Source organism: Eumetopias jubatus, unplaced genomic scaffold, assembly GCF_037043125.1.
Source record: "Eumetopias jubatus isolate StellerSeaLion01/CBP00866 unplaced genomic scaffold, mEumJub1_p1.0 scaffold_1, whole genome shotgun sequence".
Taxonomy (NCBI): Eukaryota; Metazoa; Chordata; class Mammalia; order Carnivora; family Otariidae; genus Eumetopias; species Eumetopias jubatus.
The window spans coordinates 143,451,911-143,471,617 of NW_028274807.1; the positions used below are offsets into that span (position 1 = coordinate 143,451,911).

The following is a 19,707-nucleotide window of genomic DNA, read 5'->3' on the forward strand; positions in this document are numbered from 1 at the left end:
CCAAAAAATATAACTTTGTCGGATATCCCGGAAATTCTTGCATGTTCCTCAACTCAATCACAAAGCCCTCCTTCCCTCCAAAGTTACCACTATTCTTCTTTTATAATTATCACTTCCTGTGTTTCCTTAAGTGGCTTTATCATCCAAGTTTGCATCTGTAGATACTAGCTTAGTCCTATTATTATTATTACTATTATTATTATTATTTTGGTAATTTGATATACCTACAGTTTCTGTTAATCTACTGCCCTCCCCAGTTCCTTTTTTCCCCCTTATAGCACATTGTAACCCCTTCAACCTGTATGACTTTACAGTCTGGATTTTGTTGATTGCATTCATGGTGCAGTTGGCTGCATTTCTCTGTCCCCTCTATTGTTTGCAAATTGGCAGCTGAATCCCGAGGCTTCATCAGACTCAGTTTAGATCTCTTTGGCAAGTCTATAGGTTGGGTTATGCTCCTCCATCGAGGGTAATGATGTCTGACTATCTCTTGTTTTGTGATATGAGTTGGCATGGATGCTTGCTGCCTAGATCCATTTAATTAATTAAGGGTTAAAAAAGAATAATCTATTTCTATCAACTCATTTTCATTTATTAGCTGGAATAATTTAATAAAGAGATGTTTTCTTCAACTCTTTGGTTACCCAGTGCTGTGGTTCTGATGAAAATGTCAGGAGGCATGCTTGATGTTTCTCTTCATTTTCTAGTTTTCCATATAATGAGCTGACATCCTGTTATCCTCGGAAGTTGATAAATTTGTTTTTTAATCATTCTGATATCATAAGCTTAAACGTACTTAAATGGATCCCAGTGTGTTGCTTTTTTAAAATCTTCATTAAATTTCTAAGTTTCCTCTCTTGGCCAGTGAGAATCTCATCAAGAAGACTCCTGGGTCTTCTTGTCATGACCTCAGTAGTCTTTGATCACTTCCTGTTTATGTGGTGTAACAAAATATTACAAACTCATTATTTCCAGCCCCAGACCTAGAATTGGCCAGTTTGCCAAGAGGCTCTGGTTTCTTCTATTGGAAGTGTCTATTGATGAGGCATTTTTTTTTTTTTCTCAAGTGGAACCAAGAACCATAAGCATTTTTAGGAAACTGAGTCCCAGTGAGGTTAAATGACTTGCCTCAGATTTTATGGTGATTAATTATAGAGATAGGAATAGGATCTTAGTCTCCTGATTTCCAGTCTAGGGCTCCTTCCTTCATACCACATCCCAGGTACTCATGCTTACAGTTCCCACATGCTATATGCAAATTACAGGGAGAGTGGTGTGATATGAAGCATGCACTTACCAAGCAGAGGAGAGCCTGGCTCATCCATGGCATTTGGCCTTTGGAGGAGAGGGGGTCAGCTCTACAGAATTATTCCTCATCAGATTGATTCATCAAATCTATTAATTCATCTGCTTAACAAATTTGACTTGTCTCCTTATTTATGTGCCAAGCTCTGAGTGATATGATAGTGAACAAAAACCTATCTCTTTAACAACTACAATTCTACTTTGGCTGTGCCAGAGAAAATTGGCAGGAGAATTGATACTAGGGACAACTTTTATTTTGTTTCCTAAGTAAACTAAGTAAACGAGAATGTTGTAGAATCCACTGAGGCTCAATATCTTTCTCTATAAAACAGGGCTATTAATAGAACCTGACTTGGTTGTTGGAGAAATAAAGTGAGCTGATGCTTATAAGGTGAATTGCCTAGTTCCATAAAGCACATTTTATGTTAGTTATCTTTATTACTGTTGGGATTTCAAAGGAGGGCTTCCCACCATTTTCCATTGCAGACCTCCCTTCATGCAGGACAGAAGGGACAGAAGCTCTGACAGAGTTCAGAGTTCTCTTCCCCCTGGGGGAAGAGAACACATCCTGCCAGGAGGATCTGTTATTGGCACCAGCTTCCTCCCTTAGTAACTTCCCAGAGACACAGCCGAATCTCAAAATCTCTGCTCTAGGAAATCCTGGCAGAGACTGGAGCTCCAGTGCCTTCCCTCTGCCAAGGGTTCTTCGCTTTTTTTGTGCATGTGCCATGGACTTCTTGGAAGTCTGGTGAACCCTGTGGACCCCTTCTCAAAGGGATGTTTTTAAAGGCATAAAATAGAATACACGGGGTTTCAAAGACAATTACTGATATTGAAAAATACTTATCAAATATATTTAAAAATAAATTTGTGATACTGTAATATGTGCTTCTGTAATCATGTGCTTCTGTAATCATGCTTGAAATGATAGGATCTAGCATCAGATCTAAGATATTGAAATGTCTAAGTGATGAGTATAGATGAGACACTGAGGCATCTGCCACAAATGTAACATGGCATGAAAACACCTGTGGTTTCTAGTGGGGACAAAGTCATAGCTACAGCTACGGATAGGAAACGTTAAATTTTAGCTAATGGTTGGAGAAAATAAAAAGACGTGATTTGTGCCCATTTACATTCACAGATCTACTGAATTCTACCCATGGAGCTCAGGCTAGTAACTTTTGCTATTACACTGTAGAGCTTTACTTTCTATGAATCTTAGAGAAATTCTACTCTTCTTTGTAATCCTCCCCTCCCAGAACTGTGTCCCCCCCACTATCCAAAGGGAGAGCGTTCCTACAAAACCTTTTGCAAGCCAAAATGACGTAAAGCAAAGAAGCGATTACCATTAATTTAATTGGGGAACATTTTTGAGCATTCCCAGAGCCCCCAAAATAACCACTTTTAGGCTCTTCTGATACTGTGGGACACATCTTGCTAACAGATGCCCAAAATAAATCGAGATAAAGCACACATGTTCACAGAGTTCAAAGCTATGGCGGCTGGATGCTGAGATGCCCAGTGCAGTTCTCAGGGAAGGAGCCGGGCGGGGCCAGTCTTGCCGCTGGGGTGTGTGCCGCCTCTACAACAACTCGCTGCAAAACAGACAGACTGCCATTTTTTCTTCTTGCCTCCTTTCATCGAAGTGACAGTCCTCTTTGGATTTCTTGCCGTTAGCAAAAACAGGTACTAATATAAGTGTTTTATAAGAGCAAGTGGCTTAACAGGAACTTCTAACAAGTGAAGAATACCTGTGTCCGACTCGATGTCATGGAACGCGAGGGAGCATAATGTGAAGATCAAGTCTTGAACGCTAGTTACCTGACATCCAGGAAACCGTTTATGTAAAAATTCCATGGTTCGGCAATTATATCTTGAGCATCCTATGTTGTAGGCCCTGGGATATACTCTGACAAGAGAGATTTTAGGGTTCTTCCTCATGTAAGACTTTTCTTCCCAGGCAGGGAAAAGACACATATTTGCAGGGACACTACTCAACTGTGGTTCTTAGTTAGGAACCAAAGAGAATGGTCTGCACATCTAGAACATGCCCTTTGGGGTGCATTATCTAAGAATGGCCAGTGCCACTTGATTGATCGACAAGCCCCAGTGAAGGCAACCAATTTAGCAAGTTGAGAGGTTTTATAAAGTCATTCTTAATTGGCTCTCACCATTGTGAAGTGTAAAGACAACATAGCATGGGATTAAGAGCAGGATTAATTGTCTGTCTCCAATCAGACAATTCATTTCAAATATTAGCTTTGCTGTTACCGAAATGTCTGATCTTGGGAAATCATTTAATCCATCCAAACCTTAGCTTTCTCATCTGTGAAATGGGGCTTATAATCATTGTAATATCCACCTCATAGGGTTTTTCTGTCAATTAAATACAAATATTATATAAAACTGTTAGCGCATAGCCAGGTTCATACTAAGTATTTGATTTCTGAGTTTTTGTGTATTTGGGGGTTGGCCAAAAGAAATGCCCCCTGCTAATCTCTGAGTAAAGGAGATGCTGGTTTGCACCTCTACCTATGGCTGTTGGTTTTTCTAGTAGCAGCCCGAGGGTTAATACTGCGAGAGGGTGTGGGTGGCTCCTGTTTAGATAAAACCACATCCCAAAGCTCCCTTTTAACCCAGTTTGCTATTGTTAGGGTTTTTCACCACCTCTTTGAAGTTTCAAGATTGACAGATGTTATTCAGTAATTCCCACCCCAACAAATTTTTACATGTAGGTTTTCAAAAAGAAATCACAGGAAATTTGAGGGGAAAGTAAAGCTTTGGTTTCTGATATTGAACAGGGGGGGATTTCTAGAATCTTCTTCACACATAAATTTTAGGGGATTTCTGTGTTTGTGTTTCCCGCAGCCTGAAGAAGAATAGAAGTTAGCGAGGAAGACCCTTTTCATCTATGGCCAGGAATTACAAAATAAAATTATCAGCGATAAGTGAACAGTTCATTTGAACGTTTTGCACTCTTTAACCCATTGAAGACACAGCCAAGTAATTATGCAATTAATATATTTTTTTTTATTTTCTAGTTGTGTTGTTGCCCCATGTGTGAAAGAGAAAATTCACAATTGGACCAAAGTGAAGTCTCCCCACACTCTGCTAATGCCTTAGAGGTTGTTAAAACAAATAACATCTATACGAGAGGGGCCAACAAACTTTGTCTATGAAGGACCAGGTAGTAAATATTTTAGGCTTTCTGGGCCAGATATTATCTCTGCTGCATGAACTTCTTAGTTTCTTTCTTTTTCTAAACAACTCTTTAAAACACAAACAAACATTTGTAGCGTGTGGGACTGTACAGAATAGTCCCTGTGGCCATGGCTTGCCAATCCTGCTGTAGAACAGAAAAACATGTGAGGGTAAGTCATCATCCATTCAGATTCTGTGACCAACATTTGCAGAGTACTGTAGGTACCCCATCCTAGGCCAGGCGCTGGGTATAGCGTGGTGATCAGTATGTGTAGATTTACCCTGGACAGTTCACTTTCTCTTGGGGAAAATAAGCAATGTGGGAATCAAACTGATTTATGACTATAAGGCATCTTGTGTGGTTACAGACAAGTGGGTGCTTGAAGCAGACACATTCATGAGATACTTCAGATAATAGAGGCGGGGTTACTGGGAAGGAACGTTGTTTCCTGCTGTGACAGCTCCTTCATCTGCCCCCTTAACCTTGTTCTCCGGGCTCGTACTTTGCTAAACGATGGGGACAGTCCATACTTGTCTACACGAACTCTTTTTACTTTTGCAGTTCCAGTGTCTTCTGTCATTGCCTCATCCCATTGTCACCACTCTCACCACCTGGCCTTTGTCCCATTCATGCCTCCCAATGTGAGCAAGAATTTGGGTTTTCAAGAGTCAGTTACCATATTGTTTCCCCTTTTGTATTCTTTTTAATGCACTAATAGATCTTTCCCCAAAATAGTGACTGTTTTTCCTCTTGGTTGCTGAAATTCAGATGTTTTGGGGTTACTTTTCCAGTTTTTTAGTGCCATCAAATAGACTTAAGAGCTAAGGTTTCCATCTAGAAGTATAGGCAGTAGAAGTTGGCGTTTCCACTTAGAAACTGACCTTAGGACCAGGCAGTACGTCATGTTAAACCTGAATACCCCCTCAAAATAAAAACCCAAATACCCCAAACTGGCACAGCACGAGCGTCATCTCTCACTGTGCTTTGTTAAGGGATGATATCAAATACGATCGAGGTAATGGGTTCTCTTCAAGAGGTTATGGTTCTCCCCCTTGCACCTAGACTATATTCTTATTGCTGTATTCCCATCAAACACCTACAGTAGGTGAAAACTGCCAATTGAACAATTATAGATACTTTCTCTGACATGATGTCCACGTCCATGTCACCCACCCAACCCTTTTCCTTTCTGTTCCCTTATGTGGACTTGGCAGTTTGGGAAAAGTGCTCTTCCTCAAATAGATCGTATATTCGTAGTTTTTAATGTGACATTCCTTCTAGCCGTCATTGACCTTTTCCCGTCTTCCATTGACCAACTAAAACATGGTCCTTGTCACTGTGGTTCCCTGTTTCTCTAAGCTCTTCTACATTCCGCCAATGCGTGTAGACTGCAGCACACATTCAGCGCCTGTCCCAGATTGCCATATGTTACTATGCATATCCTGTGTACGTGTCCTAACACTCTCCTTGGGCTATAATCCCTTTGAGGGCAGGGCCATCCATACCATAGTAGGCACCCAGCAGTGCTATGTTTAGTGAGCAAATCTAGCATCTGATCATGAGGACTGCTTGTTAATAGGTAACTGTGAGGGAAAATGAATGACATATAAAAGCAGTAGCATTCTGGCATTCTTGCCCAGTGGAGACAGGCTAACACAAAGCTCTTACTGAACCGTAACTGCCTTTCACTATCTCCTGCCGCTGACTGTTTCCATCCATGTTTTTCTTCCCAGAAGGAAAACTGTTTAACCAGAGCCAGCCAAGGCCAGCACATGAAGCAAAGTTTGACATACACGACATTATATGTGGTCAGATAGCTGGTGCTAATGACTCTCCTCCATCACCCCACAGGGCCTGCTTCAGTGGTCCAAATTAGAAAACTGCCTGCATTTCCTTCTTTTCACTCCTCTCACCTTTGTAGCAATATTTCCACTGTTGCTAGTAAGATTTCCTGTTCTACGAAACTACACACCACATGCACATTGAAAAGAGGAATATTGGGTGGATATAAGGTGACTGACTTCCAAAGACCCTTTTTCACAGACTCCTCTTCCCATCACCTATGTTTAAGGGTGGCCTGGAGGTTGGTCAGAACAGGGCAAGCTGGAGTTTAGGAAAGAATAAAGACAATGGTAGAACCGTGAGAGTGTCTTCATTTTTACCCAATACCATCTACGTAAGCTTTTTGGAGGCAGGAGCTACCATTCTTTCTTTATTCCCAGAGCCTCCTGTAGTGCCTTGGTTTACACTCCGTGAATGCTTTGTCCATTTATCCAACACTTACTGAGGACCTGATGTGTGCTCAGCACTGTTTCTGGTGGTGAAGAAGAAAGACATGGCCCCTGCCAGCGTGGAGTGGTCAATCCGCTGAGGGTGGGGAAAGTAGGGAAAGGCAGATGTGAAACCCATAACTGGAGTCATAGTGATTTAATTCTAATTGTGCCAAGTTGTCACATAGGAAAAATGTAGGGTGTGATGAGAATATATAAAATAAAACACTTCCCCACATTTTCCTAGATCTCCTTTAGAGAGTGACATTAAAGCTGAAGTTTGAGGGAAGAATAGGAGACCTTGAATAGGTGGCCAGCGGCAAGGAAGTCTGGACGGGTGCATCCATCCCTGGAATAAAAAGTCACAATTTATTATCCACAAAAATTATGCAGATGTTAAAACTTCTAGATGCCTGAGGTGTGGACCCACTCTCTGACTGTGCATACCCACCAAACCCAACTTCTTCTCTCCCTCCTTTTGTTTCCACATCAGAATATGCCACCAACAACCCTGACCTGTTGTTAGTCATATTCCAAGTGACAGGCGTCAGCCTCCTGCCACCCCTGGGAATCGCCATAGCTGTCATCATCACCTTCTACTGCTACCGCGTTCACCGGCAGCAGAAGCTGAGCCCGTCCTGGGAGACCAGCAAGCCGCGGAAGCTCATGGAGTTCAGCGAGCACCTGGCAATCATTCTGGAAGATGACCGCTCCGACATCAGCTCTACCTGTGCCAACAACATCAACCACAACACAGAGCTGCTGCCCATCGAGCTGGACACCCTGGTGGGGAAAGGTCGCTTCGCCGAGGTCTACAAGGCCAAGCTGAAGCAGAACACTTCAGAGCAGTTTGAGACTGTGGCGGTCAAGATCTTCCCTTACGAGGAGTACGCCTCCTGGAAGACGGAGAAGGACATCTTCTCAGACATCAACCTGAAGCATGAGAACATCCTGCAATTCCTGACGGCCGAGGAGCGGAAGACGGAGCTGGGGAAGCAGTATTGGCTGATCACTGCCTTCCATGCCAAGGGCAACCTACAGGAATACCTCACACGGCACGTCATCAGCTGGGAGGACCTGCGCAAGCTGGGCAGCTCCCTCGCCCGGGGCATTGCTCACCTGCACAGCGACCACACCCTGTGCGGGAGGCCCAAGATGCCCATCGTGCACAGGGACCTCAAGAGTTCCAATATCCTCGTGAAGAACGACCTGACCTGCTGCCTGTGTGACTTTGGGCTTTCCCTGCGCCTCGACCCAACTCTGTCTGTGGACGACCTGGCTAACAGTGGGCAGGTAAGTTAGACCTGGGTCCCCTTACTTGTAGCGGGCCCAAGCCACCTCTCCATCCGTCTCTCATGTCTTTTGTCTCAAACAGCCCGGTGCTCTGGACACCTGTCTAGGGAATCTAGCCAAAGTGAGGAGTTGCCCCTGGGCATGCCCCACTCTCTCCTGCCAGCGTGCTTTTCTAATGAACAACATTTCTCCCCCGGTTTCTGCCAAGCCCATCTAATCCAGGGTAGGCGTTCTTCTCCTTCAGTTGGTCTTCATTTCTCTCCCATTTGTAAATTACTTTTCATTGCTTCCAACACCACCCGTGCTTTGTCTCTTTTTCCTCTCTTATGCTTCCACTCAGCCCTTCCTACTCTGAACTATTGGTGGCTACCTTGTTTCCTTTTTACCTTTCTAGAGGGCGGTCTCCTTGTAGCCCAAATCCACTTCCATTTTTGCTCACATCTAACACTGGAACAGCGAAAGTGTCCAATACATACTTGAGTGAGATGACAGACTGAGTAGATACACAATTCTCCAGTTCCTTTGAAGCATCTCACAGATAAAAATAGAAACCTTTTTGGGTAAGGAGATATTGGAAGGTCACTAGAAATTACCAAGCCATCCTTTATGAATAATGGTGCCCCATGTTTTCACACACTGAAACCTTGATATGGATTACAGTAGAGTCTGCAAAGCACCATCGTTTCCTCTAAGCAGGTGGGGGTATGTGCTTCTGAAGCATTTGGTTACGGCTCGGTCTGCTCTCTTGGGTCTGTGGCTGCACAGCCAATGTTCAGATAAACATATCGAGTGAAACATGGACAGATTAATCTGACAGGGTAATGAGTCATGCAGCGACCTAGTAAGAAGAAAAATTTCTTCTGATACATACCATTAAGAAACATTCCTTGGGACAATAATATCAACTCACCTGACCCTCCTTAGCTTCTTGAAAGTGTAGGAACTTCATTGTTATTTAGTGAAGCCATACATGCTACAAAATCAAACGTTTAAGTGATCCCTTCCCTAGAAATATCTTTCCTCTTTTTTCCTGTGTATACCAGTGTTTTCGCGTTATCAGTCCTACATGGCTAAATTATAAAATGATCTAGATTTGGTCTTTTACTGTAGAAATACTTTCATGCAGTTTAGTTTACTAGAGATTTTATGAAGTTACACTACATTCTTGGCACACTAGAACAGTACCATGGAGTAAACAAAGAAGTTGAGACAGTCCTTAAGTGACCGAAACTAATGGCAATGATTCTTATTTTCCCCATAAATCTTGGTGTTTTGGGAATGAGAAAATAGTTAATTTGCAAAAGCAAAAATAAAGATCTAAAGTATCACAGATGTTATCTCCCCGGTTATCGGTGAGGATGTTATTGTAGAATACAATGACATATATCATGAAGCTAGATAAAGCAGCTCTGGGGTTTGGCATTTCCTTCTTTTGGTATGCTTTGTTTATATTTTTAAAAGTGTTTTCAGGGAGAGAAAACCTATTTTTAAAAATAATTTCATAAGCTGTACCTTTCTTTGCCAGTCTCATGATTTAAAAGAGCACTGTGCTTTCCAAAGATCATCTGCATGTGTCGAGGACAAACATCAGTTATATTTCTAAAATAAAGATGCAGCCGGGAATTACATGATGGGTCTCAAAGTCTATTATTGCTTTAGGTGGGAACCGCAAGATACATGGCTCCAGAAGTCCTAGAGTCCAGGATGAATTTGGAGAATGTTGAATCCTTCAAGCAGACGGATGTCTACTCCATGGCTCTGGTACTCTGGGAGATGACATCTCGCTGTAATGCAGTGGGAGGTACGTATGGACCACCATCATGGTGCAGGGGTTGACGCGTCTTCAAAATGATGTTATGTTGTTTGCTTCAAGCATAATTCCAGGGCTACAACAGAGTTAACTCCACATTGAGAGCTGGCTGAGATCTGTTAGTACACAGCCATTCCAGAATGATTGGGAATTGTGCTAAATAAAAGCCTAGATTTTTAAGCTGAAAGCCATGTTCGGAGCATAAAGCTTTCTATCCCCCTTTTTGAAGTATGATTACTCTTCTCTTGACACATCTCGCCACAGATATTTAAATATCTGGGAAGACTTGAACACCGATACAATTTATAGGAGTGAGTTCTGTTTATCAAATGGAAAATATTGTTCAGGAAAATATCTGATTTTTGTTTGGTTTTCTATTTTAAGGTTTTTAAACCTTAAGAATTATAAGGTCCAGGTGGTGGATTTGGCTCAAAATTTATTTTTATGGAGATGACTTTCCTTTGTTGGGCAAAACAAGCAGAGTGATTTGATATATTTGTTAAGCTTTATAAAAATCTAGTAGAGAGGTTATTAAGGAATGCCACGGTATTCTTCAGGGACATAGGAGGGATGCCATTGTTTTAGACAGCATTGTCCCTGATTTCTGTGGACATGACAATGGCTCAGGTCTACATTTTTACCCTTTTCCCATTCTTCTCACTAGTTTCCATGACGGTCTTCACTCTTACCTTAGAAATTTATGCATCTCAGCTTGGTCCTGGCTGGCTGCTAAGTCAAGCCAGGCCAACTCCAGTTTTATTTTTAACTCTTTGTTTTGTAATATTTTTAGACTTACAGAACAGTTGCAAAAATAGTATAGGGAGTTCCCATATAGTCTTCGCCCAGCTTCCCCTACCATTAACACCTTACCTAAACCACACAGCACAGCTATTGAAGACAGGTCATTCACATTGGCACAATACTCTTAATTAGTCCGTACAAGTCATTCATGTTTCCGGGTTCCCAGTAGTGTCCTTTTCTGGAGCAAAATCCAGTCCAGGATCCTATGTTCCAGTTAACGTCCGTGCCTCCTTAGTCTCCTTCAACTTGTGACAGTTCCTCAGTCTGTCTGTCTTTCATGACCTGGACACTCAGGAAGAAGTTAGACTAGTTATTTCATAGACGGTCTCTCACTTTGGGTTTCTCTGATGTTTTCTCACGGTTAGATTGAGATCGTGCATTTGGGGCAAGTACTTCTTGCAATGCTTCAGCAATGATGCTCTGCCCTCCTTGGAGGCTCATGGAAGGGGAACAAGATGTCAGGGTGTCAGTTCAGTTTGGTCCCTGGGTTGGGGTGGTATCTGCCAGGTTTCTCCCCTGTAAAGATAGTGCTTTTTCCATTTGTGATTAAAACATATCTTATAAGAAGATACTTTGGCCTGTTTCTAAAGATACTAAACACCTGTTTCATCAGGATACTAGACCTGTTTCTTATCATAACTTTACCTGCTGATTTTAGGATCCATCAGTCATCCTTGTTGGCAACAATTGTTATTGTAATGTTTGCCTGTCAGCGATTTTCTGTTGTCTTATCCTTTCTACATGTGTTAGTAGGTCTTCTGCTGTAAGGGAGATCTGTCCTTTCTCTGACCACCCCCGGTATTTATTCTTTCATTATGCATTTATATCAGTATGGAGCTGTGGATATTTATTTTCTTCTATGGGTATCCAATATCACCAATATTTATTTTGTTGTTCAGATCGCCACAGCGTTGGTCACTGGAGCACACTACCCATGGGTAAAACATGGTGGATCTGGTTGGCACCACGCTGGCTCTGAATCTTCATCCTGTTTAGAACTTCCTTAGCTGACTCTCCAGGATGGGCCCAGGTCACCGCTTTCCCACTGGAAATCTTGCTGTCCCATCACCTATTTGCCTGGGTTCCTGCATGGGGATAGCACTTCCTGTCTGGCTGTCTTGCCCGACTTTCTTCCCCGACAGCACATCCAACACTAACTTGGTTTTTCCTTGTACAGTGAAATTTGTTTAACCAAGTTTCAGCCACTGAGAATAATTTTCTGCTTGAAAGCTTTGACAGTTCCAAAATGAATCCTTAGACCGGTATGAGTTGTGTAAGAGACGATGCTGTTGTCACTGTCAGAATAAATTTACCTAGATTTCGGTATCTTTTCTATCCTTTCAGACCCGTTATTCTATAAACATGAGCTGGAGATTGTTTCTCTGCTTTCCCTCTGTCAGTGCAGCCAGCTTATTAAGGCCCTATGTGAGATCCCTGCTTTCATTGTGATCGATGACTGAAACCCTTTCCTGTTGATATTTGCTGAGTGTGGAAGAAGTCGGGCTAATGGGAAGAACTGAGTTCACCAACTTGTACAAGGTCTAAAAACGGATACAGTATAAACAAGTTTTCCCAAGGAAGGAACCGGATCTCATTTGCTCAGCTAGTCTCAAAAAACCTTTCATAACCTCTAGGGTAAGAACAGACGGCTTTTGGGGGACCGGAAAGAGGCCATCCCAGTTCTCATTTTGTTTGATCTTAAGCCCACAGTCGTGTTTCTCCCATCTCTGCTCAGGCTGCAGAAACCCAAGCTATTTATCGGTGCTCACTTTGGTCCAACTGAAAGCCCTTCAGTTGTTTTAGTGTGTGAACTCACATGTATAAGCCCTTTCGTTAACCTTCTTTTGAAAGCATTGGTTTTTGGTTTAGGGTTTTTGGGGGTTTTGTTTTGTTGTGTTTTGTTTTTTGAGGGGGATGTATCTTAAAAACATCAAAGACAGATTCTTAGCCTAGTCTTAATTTCAGAGACTTTTCTTCTATATTTCGGGAATCCCCTGGAAACAACATAAATCCTGCAGATAAATGCCTTCCCTCCCAGCTGTTGTAGGTACACAGGTAGAAGGACAGGTTTTGCCTTCAGGAAGTTTGTAGCCTTCTTTTTCTTTACTTTTTAAAAATGTGCACATGCAGACACATTTCTTACCTTACAAATAAAATGGGTACTAATTCCTTCCAGTGGCCGTTAGGCTTTAATTTTGAAGATCTAAGAAAGAGGACGGGATATAAAAAAGCTTTCCTTGAGCTTAAACCTTCTTTTCTGTAACCTGAAATACAATGTATGTAATTACTATTTTTCATGGACAGTCTCGTTTCAAAAACGGAAATGTGGAATCTGAAGCTTAACTTAGTCTGATGACTTGAAGACTTGAGATTTTATTTTGCAACATAGGTCAGCTAACATGCCATCTGGTTTTATTCTGAGTAGCAAAACATCGAACTGAATGCAGTAGGACACTAAGCGTCAGTGGACAGTCTTGCAGGGAATGAGAAACCCCAGCTTTCCTGCCTTTAAGTGACTCCATTCTGCTCTTGTGGTTGAGCCCAGACTCTTCACACAGACACTAAACCTGACCCTCGCTCGCCTCTCTAGGCTCGTCTCCCGAAGCACAGTTGTTCCACGCTGCAGGTCTTCTGTGAATGTCGGGTCTCGACACTAGGCTTTGTCTCATGCCCTTAACTGGGACTGAAATAGACTTTTGAACAGGCAAGTGCAGTTCAGTTGTGACCAGTCCTGCAGGAAGGTAAGGCAGGGGCATGGGGCACTTAAAGCCCACGTCAGCTGAGGGCAGTGAGACAGTAGGGTTAGGCACAGAGGGTTAGGTCAGCTCTGGAAGGAAGGGGAAAACTCAGGAGTGTCCTCTTGAGTTCCTTCTTGATCAGCCTCTCCTCTGTGCAGAGTGGCTCAGGGGAACAGAGAAAGACAGAGCACAACACGGGAGAAGTCTCTTACCAGATGAGAAAACGCAAACCGAGGATCATGGCACTCTTCTGAAGCCAACTGGTACAGCGCCATTCGCACCCAGGAGCTCAAGAGATGGGCTGTCATAATTGAGGAGAGTGGTCAAAAAGGAAGGGCCTCCTGGGGGACGCCCGTGTGATCATGAAGAGAGCCACAGAGGAAGAGTAACCACCATGACTACACACTTGCTTCACGGGTCCCCTCCTCCAGTCTGCCAAGGACCCTGAAGTGTAAGCACTGTTATTGGCTGCATTTTACAGATGGGAAAAACTGAGGTGTCCGGAGATGGGCAAGCTGTGCGGCCAGGAATGAGAGCCCTGCTGTCTGACTCTAGCCCCCTGGCCCCAACCTTCCCAGGACGCAGCCGGCCTGACCAGTGAAGGACAGCTTCAGTAAAGGACAGCTTCCCTCACTACGATCATCATTATGGATCAGGCAGCCAGTGTGACTTGGTGCATCCTGGCCTTTAATTCCATGCCTTTCTGGAAGTAGCTGGCAAGACAGTCACACGCTTGAGGAATGTTCGGTGACGGCCTCACTCATGAAAGTCTCCAGGGATTGACATGGCTGTCTCCTCTGGGTGCATCTCTGTTAGCAGAATCGCAAAGCTGTTCATTTCTGAGCATGTTATGGGCTCAGCGCCCTAAAGTCTGAGGTAACTTTCTTACCCTTTTTTCTCTGAAGATCTATTTATCCATTCATTCCTTCCCTCAACAAATATTTATTGAGGACCAATGACATGGCAGGCATATTCAAAATGCTAGAGGCACAGTAGTGAAAAAATTGAAAGAAAAAAAAAGTCTCTGTCCTCAAGGGACAAGGAGTCTCTGAAGAGCTAATATTCTAGAAAGACAGGTAGTAAACAAATCGATATGTGATACAACACCAGGGGTGAGAGGAGGCCAATATGACGATTTTAGAAAGAAAAAAAAAGAGTTAGGGACAGATTATGACAGAGGGGATCATTTCAGACACTTGGATCATCTGGAAGAATATGAAAGTCAAGAGAACAGGTCTCTCAGAGCTGTTGGAAGAAGGAGGTGATTGGTCTGTTACTGTCTTCTAAGGAAGGAGGAAAGTCCTGCAGTCGTCACTCAGCAAGGACGGACGCAGAGACTGGCCCTGTCTTTACAAAGAAATCTCTGTCTGGCTTTCCGTTTGTTTGGTGTTCATGCAAGTGTTTGTGGTGTGTGGGGGGCGGATGAAGGCGGGGAGCCTTTCAGGGCCCCCTTTGGCGAGCACAGCAGGCACAATATTCACATCATCCCCAGCCAAAACAGGCCCACAAGCAAACCGACTTTCAGATCCCTGGCCATTTAGGCCTTTGAATAGAAGCTAACACACAACCTCCCGCGGAGCAAGCGTTTAACAAGAGGAGAGACAGAGTCCCTGAGCATACTGTCAGCTTGCTACAGCTTTGTAGAACAGACAGAAAGTGCGCAGGAATCAAAACGAGAGGAAAGAGAGACAAAAACAACAACAACAATAACAACAACAACAACGAAGAGGGGTGGGGGAGAAGGGCTGAAGAGAGACGGGATGGAAGCGCTTCATTTTCCTGGTTTCAGGGGAGTAAAATCTGGAAGCAGCTATAAAACTCAGGGGTGCTGCTTTGGGGAAAACTGTCAACAGCGTTGCTGCTCTGTTAAGTTGGAACTGCATCAAAACAACAGCTGTGTCCCAGATGCTGACTTCCAGAGGAACAGCACTGGGTCCCAGAGACTTGCCCTCTGCAGGCGCGCAGGACTGGGGCAGGGGCGGGGTGGGGGGAGGGCTGGGGCAGGGGCGGGGTGGGGGGAGGGCGGAGAGAGGCAAGCATGGTTTCTCTTCAGCGCCTTCCGAGAGAAATTAAAAGAAGCCGCAAGGGTCTGGGAGGGCAGGCTGGCTTCCACCAGTGAGAAGACTTTGGGGAAAGGCTGCGGAAGGGGAGTTGGAAAGAAGAGCAAGCGGTTCCTAATAAAGAAATTTCTTAGAAAAGAGGTCATTTGAGGCAGTCGGTGGTGGCGGGGCGGGGGGGTGGGGGGGAGATCCTGAGGTGGTGGGCCTTGGTGCGCCTGGCCTGGGAAAGCAGCCTGAGGGCATGACAGAGACTTGGTTTGATTGAATAATTCTGTTGTGTGAACATCTGCCTTGGGTTGGGTGCCTCAGAGCCTGGAACAAGAATTGAGCATAAGTGGTTTATTTGGGAAGTGATCTCAGGAAATGCCAGAAAGGGAACGAGGAAGTCAGGAAAGGGAAGGAGGCCAAGAAATGGCGTGTTATCAAGCAGGGCACCACTGTGGACAGCTAGGACACACAGTCCTGCTGGGGACCCCAGGTGCAGTCAAACGCACACCTCCGCATCACACCACCTGACTCACGAGGAAGCTGGGGGCTTACCTTCCAACCCCCATCCATCTGGGATAGTTTGGGAGGGTGAACACCAGCCTGTTCTACATGGAGTTGGGCCAGCAGGCATGGAAAGTTGTGTGGCCAGCGGTCTTCTGGGAGTAGACTGAGTAATGGAGGAGGAGCCCGCTCACGCGTTAATTTGCTTGCTCTACAGCTCTTCGTAGAAGGGAGGCCTGAGCCTGGACATTTTTTTTGATCAAATGCACAAAGAAGACTCTAGAAAACCATGCATGAACTCCATGGCCAACCCTGCCCTGATCTGGTGCTCATGGCCTAATTTGTGACAGAATCATTTTTCCCCACCCCCACCCCCACCATCCGACCTGTTTCTCTAAACCCAAAATGGACGAATGTTTGGGTTTAATGTCGGTAAATAATAGTAGTTAAGGAGAGGGCTGCTTTTTGTAATCAGTGGGTTTTTTTGCATAACTCTTTTAGAAATTACAAACCATCGCCATCCAATAGGTTCCATGAGCTTCCCCTTCTCAGAGTCATGTGGTGCAGCGGGGCTGGCCAAGGCAGGGAGGAACACATTTGTCACATCTGTGACAGGCATGTTCCCACCTGGGGCTGCCCCAGCTGGGCTTGTTCTGGCTGGGGGAGAAAGAGCTCACTGCAATGCTTGAGGAGAGAGGAGAAAGCATGCAAGGCTTCCTAAAAAGGCAAAACCATTTTCAGAGTAACGGTAATCTAGCATGCGATTCTGAGTGTTCTTCCCGGAATCCAATGCACTCTCTTAGAGCCTCTTTTTTCTCAACTGTAAAATGAAGTGTTGGATCACATCTTTCAAGACTCTTCTTTGACATTCTCTCTCTGACTCATTTGAAATGCTTAAAGTATGCTTAATAACTTGTATTCACTTCCTCTGTCAAGATGCAACTCCTTTTACTTGCAAAACATTCACAACCATGCTGCTCCAAGCCTGGTCTGTGGAAGGTGCTGGTCCTCAGATGGGATGGATTTGTGATATGATGAGGACAGAGAGGGTGTTTTGTGACTTTAACAGCAATTTGGTGTTGCCCAAGACACCTGAGTAGCATTCACTTTTCTTGTGATTTATTTCTGCAGTGTTTTACTCAAGCTTCAGTCCCCAGTAAACTGGGAAGCAAAACACCTCATCTTTTATAAAAATATAGATTGAGCAGTGCTCATCGTAAACAGTAAGGGGAAAATTTAAATCACCATTAATCCCAGCATTCAATCGATGCCAGTTTTGTTCAACTAGGAATGAGGAATGGGAGAAAGATTTGCTTTTGCCATATCCATTTATTTAATAATTTTGGAGTTTTAATCACATGCATTTTCTTTTTCTTTTCTTTTCTTTCTTTCTTTTTTTTTTTTTATTTTATTTATTTGAGAGAGAGAGCTAGAGATAGTGAGAAAGAGCACAAGCCAGGAGGAGAGGGAGAAGCAGGGTCCCGGCTGAGCAGGGAGCCCGATGCAGGGCTCGGTCCCAAGACCCTGGGATCATGACCTGAGCCGAAGGCAGACACTTAACCAACTGAACCACCCAGGCACCCCTCACATGCATTTTCTAAAATAAAAATACTTTAAGCACCAAGGTGAAAAATAAATAGATAAGGATAAAAGATAAATAGGGATAAAAGATACATAATTTGGACCCAGCAGTTTTGCCAGAGTGGATGAAGCATCTCAGCCTCTAGATGCCTGAAACAATGGGAGAAAGTAGGAGCGAAAACCAGCCCCTGGTTTGGCCAGTCACTACCTCTGCTGGATTCCCCTGGACCATCCGGCTATCAGTGCTTGATATCCTGTCCTGGGGAGGACCATCGGTGCCCACCTGGCTGGCAGAGGCCTCCTGCCCTCAACCACCTGCCCTGGAGTTAAGGCGTCCCGCTGGGTGTCTGTGGCCACCTCCTTCTGCTGAGGCAAAGCAGATGTGCTCCGTATCCTCAGGGCCTCTGAGCAGACCTGAGGAGCAGTTAGCACGAGGCCTCCAGGAAGAAACAGCCTCCAGCATAATGTCTGGCAGCAGTTATCCTCTGCATCCTGGTGGAGGCCTGAGAATGACATTGCCTTCACAGCCACAGAAGGAAAAAGAAAGAAAGAAAGAAGAATAAAGAAGGAAAGGAAGGAAGAAAAAAAGAAAGAAAGAAAGGAAGGAAGGAAGGAAGGAAGGAAGGAAGGAAGGAAGAAAGAAAGAAAGAAAGAAAGAAAGAAAGAAAGAAAGAAAGAAAGAAAGAAAGAAAGAAAGAAAGGAAGAAAAAGAAAGAAAGAGAAAAGAAAAGAAAGAAAGAAAAGCAACACCGGCTGACGGTGGTTTTCATGCTGCTACAATCACATTAAAGGTGGTGACTGAGAGGCGCTGCCAAGCATAGGTCATCTTTACATACATTCTAGGGCATGACTAAAAAAAAAATAGGTGGGAATAGCATGTTTAAACTGAGGGCAAAGAGCAAAGAGGAATTGCAAAAAATCCACAATAAAACAAAAAAGCCCACTTAGCTATTTTGGAAAATATATATTATACATTATATAAATATGACATCCGCCGGGAGTTGAAGAAAGGTCGGCTTAAAACATGCATACGGTTTATTTTTTTTATTTTTATTTTATTTTATTTTAGAGAGAGAGCACAGGGGAGGGAGGAGCAGAGGGAGAGGGAGAGAGAGAATCTTAAGCAGGCTCCATGCTCAGGGCAGAGCCCCCAACGCAGGGCTCGATCTCATGACCCTGAGATCATGAACTGAGCCGAAATCAAGAGTCAGTCACTTAACCAACTGAACTACCGAGGCGCCTTCTTTTAATTTTTTTTAAAGATGCATGCACTTTAAATCTCCATCTTGGTTCCTCACCTGAAAGACTACTTCAGTGTTAAGGGACTGGGGTGTTCCTGTTTGGGTCACATGATGGTCACCCAGAATTGTCTAATTTAAACTTAGAAGGAGACTCATAGACTCACACTGTCCCAGCTCAGCTCAGGGCCAGCCGCTTTCAGACTGTCCTTGACCTCCCTTCCCTATAAAATCTCCCACAAGTCACAGACTGGGAGCAGGTCTCGTGCCCCTTAGGGATACTAGAGAATCTCACAACTTTCCAAGGTTTTAGGAAAAGTAGGAAGTAATCCAGTAAAAATTCTCTTTACTCTGGGAAAGGACTATTGCCTTTGTCTTCTTTTCCAAAGGAGCATTCATTACTTTTCCTTTACCCAGAAAACAAGCTTGTGCCTGATGCCCTATGCCATCCTCTCTGAGCTCTCCCTGATTCCCCAGGGAAACCTGCTTTGGTCCCCACAGAACTTAAAAATTACTGTGGCTTATGCAACTTTGAAGATTAGGACTGGAAATGAAATAAATTGGCCCTGGGTTATAACCTCAACTATGGAGACTTTTTCTTTGTTGTGTAGGAATCTCAGCCATGAGATTGACACCTGGGATTGATTCTGATGCCGCCATTTTCCTTCCCTGACCATGGTCATCCCCTGCCCCTTTCTGAGCGCTGTGCGGTGGGAATTGTTGATGGGTTAGTACATTCAGTTTCTCAAGAAGAGGCCCTATCAAGACTTCCTCAGGGTGGCTTTGCAGCTAGTGTCAGATGGGGCAGTTTAGCTGAGAGATTGACCTAAAGAGAAAGCACTTCCTTGGCAGCTGTCTCAGGCCAGCTTTGCTAGAAGTAGTCTGACACAAAGATTTTTGTGCAATGGTTAATTGCG

At 44.0% G+C, this 19,707-nt stretch overlaps 1 protein-coding gene across 2 annotated transcripts in view; it reads left to right on the forward strand.

Moving 5' to 3' along the window:
- Positions 1-19,707, forward strand: part of TGFBR2 (transforming growth factor beta receptor 2) — an 89,391-nt gene that overhangs the window by 60,703 nt on the left and 8,981 nt on the right. For both annotated transcript variants that reach the window (XM_028107073.2, XM_028107074.2), the window contains exons 4-5: positions 7,274-8,073; positions 9,733-9,874. In XM_028107073.2, the coding sequence (XP_027962874.1) occupies positions 7,274-8,073; positions 9,733-9,874 (942 nt within the window). The remainder of the gene's footprint in view (positions 1-7,273; positions 8,074-9,732; positions 9,875-19,707) is intronic.